Genomic DNA, 12,674 nt, shown 5'->3' on the forward strand with positions numbered 1-12,674 from the left:
AGATGAGATTGTATTGCACAATGACTGAGGCAACTGTAGTTGGTAGAGAAGAGTGAGAATCACATATACAGGCAAACTCAAAAATTTTGGGGAAATCAGAACTCAGATGAGCAGCCAGAAGATTATAGGTGCACCATACTTTTCTTTTAGCAGATCATCTCAGTGATACTGTTCTCCAACAATGTTTTCAGTGAACTTTAGAACAATTCAGTTGATAGTTTTAAGGTATATACATAATTAAAATTTTTAAAGAAGGGAGAAAAGGGTCAATAAGGAAAAATAAGAAAAATCAAAGTCTTTTATATTGAATATTTCCTTCTGACCCAGAAAATCCACCATATATTGTACAAATGTTTCTCCCTTCTCTGACTTTAACTAGACTGTCCTCCCCAGGAACAACACAGGAGGTGGGAGAAGAGTGTTATACTGCTGTGTAGATATCTCAGCGGCACACGTGATTTGGAGCCCCCACCTAGGCACTCATGGCAATAAATGCACATTTTTAATTGACTTCATAAAAAAAGAGTAGGAAAGAAAAGGGGGGAAAAATGGCAAAACACAAAAATCAAAGTTTCAATACTCAATGTTTAAAATGCACCCATCGCCCAAAGTCCTCAGAACTTGCTGATACCTCTCCTTCAGGCAATCCTGCAGAGCCCCCCAACTTCCCAATGGTCCTCCCAGTTTCTTTGCTGTAATTTATAGAACGTGCTCAGAATGGTACCAGACACTTGCCAAGTACTCCTTACATATTAGCTCTTCTATTTGAATCTGGTTAGAAGATTATTTTCCAATGTTCTGGGTCTGTGGTCAGGAAGATGAGGCAGTTCCCAGAGAGCTGTTCAGAGACAGATTCCTGCAGCTCACCCACTGCACAGTGAGAGGAGAAATAGCCATTCAGTGGGATGACGAGGCCAAGCCTGTTGCAACAATACCCAGAGTTCTAGACAGAAACATTCCTACGTGGCACACAGCCCAGCTGCCTACAAGGACTCGCCCCCACCCTCACTGGATTCTTTGTTCTCCCTGGAGTTTAGGAGCTCAGAGTTTCAGCCAGGAGGACACAGGCGTCTGGGAGGCAGTCAGGGGGATGCTCTGCGCTGTGCACTCAACCCAGCCAGGAGGCCAGGCCAGAGGGGATTCCCAGCCTGGATCCTGAAATCCCGTTTGGCAGCTTGCATTTAGTTTCCTTTTCACTTATTGCATGAGCTTCATTGCTATTTTGCCTTCTGGGGTTCATTACACAATCTCTGATGATGTAACAAAACTCAAGTCACTTGTCGGCTTTAAGTATGTAGATGGCTTTGCTTTGGGCTGTTTCACCTTAAAGAAGATTCGGAAACTGCCTCAGAGACAGGAACCTCACCCAGAACTCACACAGTGAGATGTGCCCTCATGTCAGCCGGGTGGGGCAGGGGGCTGCTGAGGCTTGTTCAGCAGCTGCAGCCAATGTGTTGTCCTTTTAACTCTCTTCTCAACCTTAGGTTGGCCGGACTCAATGCAGCCCTGACAATGATAGTGAGAATTAAATGAGTCCAGCTCATAGGACAGCCTGGGATCTGAAGGGAAAAGTAAATGCAGGCTTGATGCCGACGGGCATGTTCTGAAAGGGCCAGTCTGAGTGTCCAACAGCAGCAGGTCTGGCAGCAAATAGTGAGAGACAAGGTGTGGGCTACTCCTGCCTGTTCCTGGGCCATTGACCCTCTGATGGGAGCATTCTGAGGGTGACGGGATGCAGAGTGTAGGATCCTCTGGTTGGGTATGTTCTGGAGGAGTTAGGAGAGCTAGGCAGAGGGCCCCCAGCCAAGTACCTAGTTCCAGCTTGATTCTGAAGTGAGAAGGACAAACACTGGGCAACGAGTCTAGTGCAAGGCGTATGAAAGACGTACAGAGTGTGAGTGAAGGGAAAAGAGAAAGTGAAAGTCACTCAGTTGTGTCTGACTATACGACACGTGACCACGTGACCCCGTGGACTATGCAGTCCAGTCCATGGAATTCTCCAGGCCAGAATTCTGGAGGGGGACTTCCCTCTCCAGGGAATCTTCCCAACCCAGGGATCGAACCCAGGTCTCCTGCATTGGAGTCGGATTCTTTACCAGCTGAGCCACCAGGAAAGCCCAAAGGGAAGAGAGGAGGCTGCGACCCGGGGCACTCAGATCTCTCTGCACATTGTCCATCTCCACACCCGGTGGGAGGCTGAGGAGGGGCGCTGGCCCCCAGCTGTCGGCTGTGAGCACAGGGCAACCCGGGCCCGGGCAGAGTCAGCCTCAGGTCCTGCGAGAGGGCGAGAGCCAGGCCGCAGCTGGAAGCTGGGAAGACACGCTCTTCCCTCAAGCTGGAGACGGACTTCCCATCATGGTCCTGAAGCTTCACAGGAGCTCTCCAGGTTGCTGAGCAAAATGTCTCCAGTCTAGTTTGGGCTATTTTTAAATTTGTATAAATGGTATATGTTTTCTTTTGAGTTGAGGTTCTTTTACTCACTACTATGTTTGTGCATTTAGTTGTCTTTCTTACATTTTATTGTTATTAGCAACCCTAGTGTAAGCATAGGTAACATATTATTCATACAATTTTAAGGGATATTTGGGTTGTTTCTAGTTTGCAATATTGTTGCGAATATTGTTGGTCTGAATATTCTTTACTTATATCCTGATGCAGATTTACATGATTCTTTTTAGGTTAATCAAGAGTGTATTTACTGGGTCATAGGCCATGCATATTTTCAACTTTCCTAGATAATGTTTTTGAAAGTAGTTGTACAAATTAACACACCAAACAGCAGTTGCTCCATATGGTCATTAGACTTGACATTTTAGGTCCTTTAACTTTTTTATTTACAGGCAATGTATTTGTTTATCTAAAAATTTAAAAAAATCAACCCAATATATTTATATAATGTTTGTAAAGCTGGCCAGAGAAAAAAACAAAATTAGTTATTTTCAAAAAAAAAATTAGTTATTTTCATATGTGTGTGTGTACGAAAATGCAAGGATAACTTAGTAGCAAAGTTTTCTATCTCTACTTTCTATTTAAAGTTGCTATTTAAAAAATAGCAAATGTCATGAAAATATTTCATTAATACTTGCAACAATAATAAAGCATAAATATATTGGAATAAACCTCAGAAAGAATATGCAAGACACACAATAAAACTAGCAGCAAAAATTTATTGAGAGACAGTTTTAAAATAGTTCAAGAAAATGGAAATATTTGTTTTTCTTTATGACATGGTTAAGAAATGTTTGCTAAGTAAAATTTGTAAACTAAATAACTGTGTGTTTCTCAGGAGGAGGTGACCTTGGCAGTTTCCTATTGCACGCTCTGATTTCCCTCCTCACTGAGGGAAGATATGAATAAATATCTCCCTTCCACCTCATCATGTGCTTACATGTCCCTTGCTCCCTTACAAAAAGAGAAGTTGCTTAATCCTCATTAATGATCAAGATTTAAAACATACTGTCTCAATGTAAGAGAAAAAAACTGTTATATTTTTCACTGGCTTCTGGCCATCTAATATGAATCAAAAATGAAATTATAGACTTGTCAGTTCAGTTGCTCACTCATGTCCAATTCTTTGCAACCCCATGCACTGCAGCACGCCAGGCTTCCCTGTCCATCATCAACTCCCAGAGCTTGCTCAAACTCATGTCCATCAATTCGGTGATGCCATCCAACCATCTCATCCTCTGTTGTCCCCTTCTCCTCCTGCCTTTAATCTTTCCCAGCATCAGGGTTTTTCCAATGAGTCAGTTCTTTGCAACAAGTGGCCAAAGTATTGGAATTTCAGCTGAGGTTAAAGGTGAAGATAAAGTGTCCTGTCAAAGCTACTTTAAAAAAAAAACCTGAAATCTACACTTTATTCAGATTTCCTTATTCCCCCACCTACCCATTCACCCCCGTTGTTTGGAGTAACTTCATTTTTACTTATTTATTTATTTAAGGGATCTTATTAAATAGATTCCCAACCAGAGATCCAACGTGGGTGCCCTACACTGAAAGCATGGAGTTCCAGCCACTGAAACTCAAAGGAATTCCCAGATCACCTTAGTTTCTACCCTATATTGTTTTTCTGTTCTGGGATGCTATTTAGAATGGCACATTTTATTAATTTCCATGTTTCCTTAGGCACCTCCAGGCTGTGACAATTTCTCAGTAGTAGACTTTTTATGTTCTTATCAGTGGTATCATTTTGAAATGTCAATTTCCAATTTTTATTGCTAGTGTAAAAAGAGGTGATTGGTTTTAAAATTGAACTTCTTTTTGGTGACTTGTTAAATTTATTTTAAAATTCTAATAGTTTATATATTCTTTTGTATTTTGTATGTACCCAATTATATCATCTTTAGATAGAAAAAAATTACCTGAGACAGTCAGCAAGGTACTTGAACAGGCCCCTCACAAAGAAAATATTCAAAATGGTCAATAAGCATATGAAAATTGTGTTGAACCTTAGAAACAATTAGGCAATATGAGTTAAAACTGTAATAAGACATCACTATGCTTCACTAGAATGGCTAAAATTAAGAAGACAGGCAACACCAAGTGTTGAAAAGAAAGTAATGTAACTAACATCCCATTCTCTGATAGCGAGAATATAAATTGGTGCAAACATTTGGAAAATATGTTTGTTATTACCTACTAAATCTGAACATATGCACATTCTATTACCCCATTACATCATCCTAGGCCATATACCCAATAGAAGGCTATACAAATGTGCAACAAAGAATACATACAAGGATTTTCATAGCAAAATTAATTCTATTGACAAAAATCAATATAAACTCCATGAAGGCAATTGAAAGGTGGTACAAACTCCATGGAGGCAATTGAAAGAGACCGATTAGGAAGCAGTTCATGAACACAACAGCAGGACATGGGAGGAGGACAAAGGGAAGAAAGCAGAAGGAATTCTTTACAATTCCACACCCACCCCCTTCTTCCAGTTCCTCACTCTGGTCTTTACTTCCAGTCTCTACAGCCACGAGAGCACCTGGGCAGGACTTCTCCCTGCTTCAGTTCCCAACAACATCTGTGCCCATTCTTCTGTCCAGGGCACAACCTGGTGCCCTCTCTGCTTGAAGACTTCTCAAATTAAGTACAAAGCATACTCTAGCATTCAAGAGTGTCCTGAATACATCTTGAGCTGATTTTCCACCATTAATCCCCTTGATTCTTAGTACATAACTTGTCCACAACTTGAAGCTCCTTCTGGGTGGTTCCTGCAAACTCGGGAATTCTCCTGGCTCTCTGATCAAGCTGCTTCCTCTATCTTGAGCTGTGCTGGCCACCATGACATCAACTAACAAGAGGCCAAGTGAGCACTTGACTAGTCTAATCTTAGCTGTACTACGACTGTAAAAGTATGTACTATATTTTGAAGGAACTATGAAAAAGATGAATGTAACTATCTCATTATTAATTTTATATTGGTATGTGTTGAAATGATAACATTTGGATATTTCATGTTCAATAACATACACTGTTAAAATTAACCTCACTTGTTTCTTTTTCCTCTTTTGATGTGGCTACTAGAAAATTTTAAATTTCTTAAAAATTTTAAGAAATTATATTTCTTCTGAGCAGTGCTGAATACATTCTCTGGTAGCATATTGAAAAATCACATAAAGGATAAAAATCACCATTTAGTTTCACAAGTCAAACATAATTACTATAAAAATGTTAGTATATTTCCTTTAGTTTATTATTTTCCTATATACTTTTACATAGTTGCATTGTATCTACAATTTTATGCCCTGCTTTTGAACATAACTAGGTGCTTTTGATTTTCTAATACCAAAAAATGAATTCCTTATAGAAAAAATTTAAATGTGAGAAAAGAAAGGGTAAAAATTATAGTAACATTTATTCAATTCTTTCAAAGTAAATTATGAAAATACCCAAGAATCCTATCTCACAGATATTCTTTCATTATGAGGAAAAGTTCATGTACAAGCAGTTCTACAAGGTGAAGAGCAAAGAATTTTCCTGCTTGCTGCATCCTTACCCTAGTGTGAAAAATCAGATATTTAGATTATTTGAAGTATGTACAAAATAAATATACATCGGCCCTCAGCAATTGTTACAAAGGATCCCTACAAGAGGAATCATGGACTTTTATGCATAGTCTGTGTAACATTCATTTGCCTGCACAGACATATTACTTAATCTTTACTTTTTAGTTATATTTGGGATAGTTAGAGATTGTCAAATAAAGCAATACATTTTGGCTGACAAAGTTATGTAATATCTTGCTGCTTATGGTTGAAGCCTACAAAATATTTCAGATGAACTTAACTTACACCATTCTATTTTAGATATAAAAAATAAATTTTTTTCTGAAATCATAAACTCTTAGAAATAAAGACCCTTTCACAGAATCTAACAATATAAAAAAATAAAAACAAAGATCTTTTCCCAATGAAAGAAACTTGCTGTAATTCAAATTGATTAGCCTATTTTTTTTTAGCATTTAGCAAGTCACTGAAAATCTACAAAAACATTAGAAATTCTTCCAGATTGTATGAAAAGCAAGGAGCTTAAAAGAAAAAGAGTTTTAGAGGTAACTAATCGTTTAAACGACACGAGAAAACTAAAAGGGAGAATGGAAAGTGGAAAATTCCTCTCAAGAAGAATGGAGGGCCATTCCGCTACACTCAAGGCGGAAGGACACTCACTCTGCAAACTCTTGAAGACTGAGCTTCAGCATCTACTAGCAGAACAGGCAGCCCTGTGCCTGTTTTCATCATGACCTACTGGTGCCTCCTCCGGATAGCTCTCCTGCTGTGTTTCTCCACCACAGCTCTTTCCACAAGCTACAGCTTCCTTCGATTCCAACAAAGGAGGAGCATTAACATGTGTCAGAAACTCCTGCGGCAGTTACCTTCAACTCCTCAACATTGCCTCGAGGTCAGGATGGACTTCCAGGTCCCTGAGGAGATGAGGCAAGCACAGCAGTTCCAGAAGGAAGATGCCGTATTGGTCATGTATGAGATGCTCCAGCAGATCTTTGGTATTCTCACCAGAGACTTCTCCAGCACTGGCTGGTCTGAGACCATCATTGAGGACCTCCTTGTGGAACTCCAAGGGCAGATGGATCATCTGGAGCCAATCCAGAAGGAAATCATGCAGAAGGAAAACTTCACTATAGGAGACTCGACCGTTCTTCACCTGAAGAACTATTACTTCAACCTTGGGCAGTACCTGGAGTCCATGGAGTACAACAGCTGTGCCTGGACAATCGTGAAAGCAGAAATGCTCAGGAACTTTTCTGTCCTGAAGAGACTAACGGGTTACCTCCTTGACTGAACATCTCCCCACCTGTGGCTCTGGGTATGGCCAATGTGACTTTGACCTGAGACTCTTCAGCCAGCAGAGGCTCTTGAAGTAACTGACAATACGATGCACTGGACTTCAATAGACAGTTAAAGACTGTAAGCTATTTTTAAAATTGATGTATGCATTATTTATTTATTTAAACTTTTTAATGGGAAATAAATTATTTATGAAACAAAAGCCAACGTGGCAGTTTCCATGTTAACTTGATTTATGTGACAACAAATATTAAAAATTGCAGAGCACCTTGGAAACATTCATTGCAAAAGAAGCCTGCAGAGTAGTAGTTTCCGGCCCCTGACTTTGAGGAATTTAAAATACAAGGAAGCCCACTACTCAGGCGATGTTTCCGAAAATGCAATATTCTGGCTCCCTACTCAGGACAGCGGAAACCGGGCCTTTTCCACAAAAGGGCTAATGATATGCGCACCCCTGAATCAGTGCTCCTATAAAAAGCTCTCTGGAAACTTTGCGTCCTGTCTCTCTAGCAGCCCCACGCGAGTCAACTGCCAACTCTTCCCAAGACTGCGATTCGAAAGCAGAAGCGATCGAACCACAGCGAGCGCGCTCTCGCCGTCGCCTGGAGAAGCAGGCGGGCTGCGTTTCCATCTCAGCGCTGTTTGCTCGTCGTTTCGCGGTGCTCGCGCGCCCCCTCCCGCCCGTCTTCAGAATCACCGACGTTCTCTATGGCCCACATCCACTTGCTGGTGGAAGGAGTGATGCTCTGCTGCATCCCTGCTTGCTCTCTTCGCTGAAACGTGCCTGGGATCCACTGCCAGAAAAACAAGGATATCTTCAAACGCTTGAAACAGATGCAAAGGATCCGCTCTCAGTCGCGCCTAAATGACAGGCCGACTTCAGATTTCCTTGGAAAAGAGAGATGATCACTCCAATGCAGATGACTCAGGGCCCCTGCAACCACTATCTGATGCTCCAGCAGAGCTTCCAACTCTTCACCACAGAGACAGCCGTGCTACTTGGAACAACACTCTGCTGGATAAACTCCTCTCCAGCCCGGATCAGAGCCTGAAACAACTGGAGCAGATGGAAGGAGACAATCTGTGCTATTCTCATTTGGGACTTCCTGCCAGGGAGTATTTCCATGGCATCCATCTCTACCTCAGGGAGCAGGAATACAGCCACTTTGCCTGAGAGGCTGTCAGAGTGGAAATTAAAAGTGCCTTTCCCTCATGTAAGAATCCTTAAAGAAATGTCAACAATAAAGATGTTTATATTTGTAACATTCACTAATGAATTCCATTATTGTTTGCTTCCTGTTCCAAAGCAATTGCCACTCATACTTCCTCAGGCACTGAAAACTGAAATGAACATCATGACTTTCCAGAAACAGGTGTGGACAGCAGAACAGAATATCTTTTCTTGTATAAAGATCTTTTGATCATCATTTAAAAGATCTCTTGATGTCTGAGAGGCTGGTATTTTCTATAATCAATGTTCAGAGTTTCTTTCTCATGGACAGGTTTTCAGGATCCTCTGTTCTAAAAGATCTTTCTCAGTTATTTCTAGGTGCTATAAGAAGTAAAGAATAAACTGTGAGGATTTTCATCATAATAGAAATTTATCTTTCCTTCTCTGAAGAGCACAACGCAGGCCTTCCGGATCAGGTGAATCTTCTGGTTTGCTCACATTCAAAGGGTGATTCAAAGACATGGGTACCTTCTGTTTTGTGGCTTTTTCCATCATCAACATGTGACTTCAAGTTTGTCTGTGGTACTTGAATCTAGTACACTCAGCAGTAAATGGATGAAGTCTGGTGTCTCACAGGGGATGTTTCCAAGCTCCAGGACTATACAGGTTGAGAGCACGTCCTCTCACGTTCCATGGCCTGGATATATCCTCATGGGAATCTCATTGCAAGCAAGTTAGGAAACTATTGGGTGATGAATGGATGAAGAGATAAGTTCAGAGTGCTGATTTCAAAAATGCACAACATGAAAGTTGAAAGTTAAGTTTTGAGGGGGCAAAATGAGGACTGCAGCCCAGGAGACGGCACATCAGATAGCTGTTCCAAAGACACACAGAGCGATATATGTGATTTTGGTGAAGGGGGAACACATGTAATCATGTGCCTATTTTTTGTGGAAGTTTTCTGCCACTGTCATGAAGGTTTCTTGGAGTCACAAGAAGCAGTCATCACCATGAAGGACTTTCGTGCTTTTCTAGATATGAGGAGACAGAAGAATTGGGTTCATAAAATGGGCTCCTGAAAACATCTAGCCTTCTGAAGACTTGTTCTGCCAGTTTTCCCTGCTCACAGCTCACCTCACTTCTGTTTTCCACCCTGAGTTCCTTTCCAGAGGTGTTAAAAATCAGCAGCTGCAATAGCACATGATTTAATCCTTGTAGGTAGATGACAAGTGCCAATGGCACGTGCTAGTTTGTCCTTGACAGGGCATGAGACCACGTTTCACGTTTGCACTATTCGTCCAAATGAAGTTCTGGGTAGGGATTGCAGGGAACAAGTAATGTTCTTGCTTGCACACACTTTGTTAAAATACAATCTGACCCAAATGCTTTTTCTCCAAGTTCAGCTTCCAGAAAATGAAAAGAATGCCAGTCATAGTTGACAGTATCATCGACTGTTTGAAAGAAACATTCAAGCTGATCCCCAAAGGCATTGCCTACAGGAAAATATCCACAGTGTAGACACATTACAGGTTGTTTCCTTATTACCCGAGGGAGTCAAGCAAAGAATAACCAGGCAGTTCCTTTCAACTACTTGAGGATGACTGAAGAAAAAGTGATGAGTGAGTCTTCCACTTGGGTCCATGCTCAAGAGCCTCATCCTGATCTTCTAAATATTGGAAATGGAAAGTTGAAGACAGTCTTCCTGAAAATGATCTTCAAAAAATATCTCACACATGCTGTGTGCAAGGACAAAAAACTATAACAAATTTTTGTATCAACAAAGAGTTAGATAAAATTAATCACAGTTGATGAAACAGTATATAAAATATTTAACACATTACTATGCTTAGTCTATTAATACCACTAACAGTCACTTAATTATTCTTGCTGTTATCCTGCTGATGAGGTAACATTTATGGTGCAGGAAAATAAATAATATAGGATAAGATAGCAATTCAAGTAAGCATTTGCTTTTTACCGTTTTATTTTAAAGTAGCAACACACATGTGTATACTTATTTAATACATATTGTACAAGTGTGTGTGTACTTATATATGTGTATATATTGTTGTTCAGTCACTTAGTTATATCCGACTGATTGAGACCCCATGAACTGTAGCACGCCAGGCTTCCCTGTCCTTCACTATCTCCCAAGTTTGCTCAAACTCATGTCCATTGAGCCAGTGATGCCAAGCAACCATCTCATCTTCTGTTGCCCCCTTCTCCTCCTGCCCTCAGTCTTCCACAGCATCAGGGTCATTTTCTATGGGTCGGTTTCTTCTCAGCAGGTGGCCAAAGTATTAGAGCTTCAGCTTCAGCATCAGTCCTTTCAATAAATATTCAGGGTTGATCTCCTTTAGGATGGACTGGTTGGATCTCCTTGCAGTCCAAGGGACTCTCAAGACTCTTCTTCAGTACCACAGTTCAAAAACATAAATTCTTCGGCGCTCAGCTTTCTTTATGGTCCAAATCACATCCATACATGACTACTGGAAAAACCATAACTTTAACTACATGGACCTTTGTTGGCAACATGGTATCTCTGCTTTTTAACACACTGTCTAGGTTTCTCATATAATTTCTTCCAAGGAGAAAGAGTCTTTTAATTTTGTGGCTGCCGTCACTGTCTGTAGTAATTTTGAGTCCCAAGAAAATGAAAACTGACAGTGTTGCCACTTTTTCCCCATCTATTTGCCATGAAGTGATGGGACTGTATTCCATGATCTTTGTTTTTTCAATGTTGATACAACTATATATGTATACATATTTTTTTTGGGGGGGGGGGTCTGGTTTAGCTCTGCCTCAAATTAGTTCTCTAAAAAGGTGGTTAATTTAGATCAGGGAAACAATAGATGTTATAGAGATTCAGTTTTACATGATGGCTGAAGATTTTCAAAATTTGAATTTTTGAAATTTCTATTATAATGGAAAATTTACTTATTGAGGTTGGCGTATTCATTCCAAAAAACCCTCACTGTTTTGCTTTCCATGCATACAATCTGAATTGTGATACACAGAACATAATATTCTAAATACAAAAGAAATGTTTCAACAATTAGAACATTTAAATAGAATTTGTGACTACAACATTTCCATGTTAAATCCTGATGCTTTTCTAAGTTAAAATTAAACTCTATGTGAACTTACAATTTAACAGATGAGATGGCACTAGTGGTAAAGAATCTGCCTGCCAATGCAGGAGACAAGATATGTGGGTTCCATCCCTAGGTTGGGAAGATCCCCTCTACAAGGAAATGACAACCCACTCCAGTATTCTTGTCAGAGGACCCTGGCAGGCTACTGTTCATGGGGATGCAAAGAGTCAGAAACGACTTATGGACTCAACAACAGCCATGCAGAAAACTGTAAAACAAGGGAAACAAAAAGGAAAGCTTGTATGTGATTTTAGATGTTATTGTGTTTCACATAAGAAAACAATATACCTCTTGGAGTTCACAAGTTATCACTGGAAGTCCTAATGCTGGAATGTTTCTACATTTAGTTAAAATATAATGATGAAAATGAATCCGTGTCTTATTTGTGTAATAAAACTCAAAAAATTTATAATCCTACTTGGAAACCATGTTAGATCTGAAATACTATCAAGAACATGAGGAAGCGGTCCTAAGATGGCGGAGGAATAGGATGGGGAGACCACTTTCTCCCCCACAAATTCGTGGAAAGAGCATTTGAATGTGGAGCAAATTCCACAGAACAACTTCTGAATGCTGGCAGAGGACATCAGGCACCCAGAAAGGCAGCCCATTGTCTTCGAGAGGAGGTAGGACAAAATATAAAAGATAAAAAGAGAGACAAAAGAGGTAGGGACAGAGATCCTTCCCGGGAAGGGAGTCTTAAAAAAGAGAGATGTTTCCAAACACCAGGAAACACTCTCTCTGGCGGGTCTGTGGCAAGCCTTGGAATCTCAGAGGGCAAAATAACCGGAAGGAAAAATAAATAAATAGTAAAATCCCACAGATTACGTGCCTAACAGCAACTCCCAGCCCAACAGCAGCCCAGACACTCGCATCCCCCACTTGCAAGCAGGGGAGGGACAGGGAGGAGCGGGTGGCATTGCTTAGGGTAAGGTCTGGGCCTGAATACCCTGAGGGCAATCTGAGGGAACTAGGTTGAGATAGCAACCCAGACTGTGGGATAGCTATCCCGTGAGCCCCGCGAAAAGCCCAAAC

At 40.7% G+C, this 12,674-nt stretch overlaps 1 protein-coding gene across 1 annotated transcript; it reads left to right on the forward strand.

Moving 5' to 3' along the window:
* The first annotated feature begins 6,747 nt into the window (after positions 1-6,747).
* On the forward strand, positions 6,748-7,308 carry LOC122686306 (interferon beta-2-like). Its single transcript, XM_043891490.1, has one exon. The coding sequence runs from the start codon at positions 6,748-6,750 to the stop codon at positions 7,306-7,308; it is 561 nt and encodes a 186-aa protein (XP_043747425.1).
* The last annotated feature ends 5,366 nt before the right edge of the window (positions 7,309-12,674 follow it).

The sequence above is a fragment of the Cervus elaphus genome, chromosome 29 (genome assembly GCF_910594005.1).
Source record: "Cervus elaphus chromosome 29, mCerEla1.1, whole genome shotgun sequence".
In the NCBI taxonomy this organism is placed as follows: Eukaryota; Metazoa; Chordata; class Mammalia; order Artiodactyla; family Cervidae; genus Cervus; species Cervus elaphus.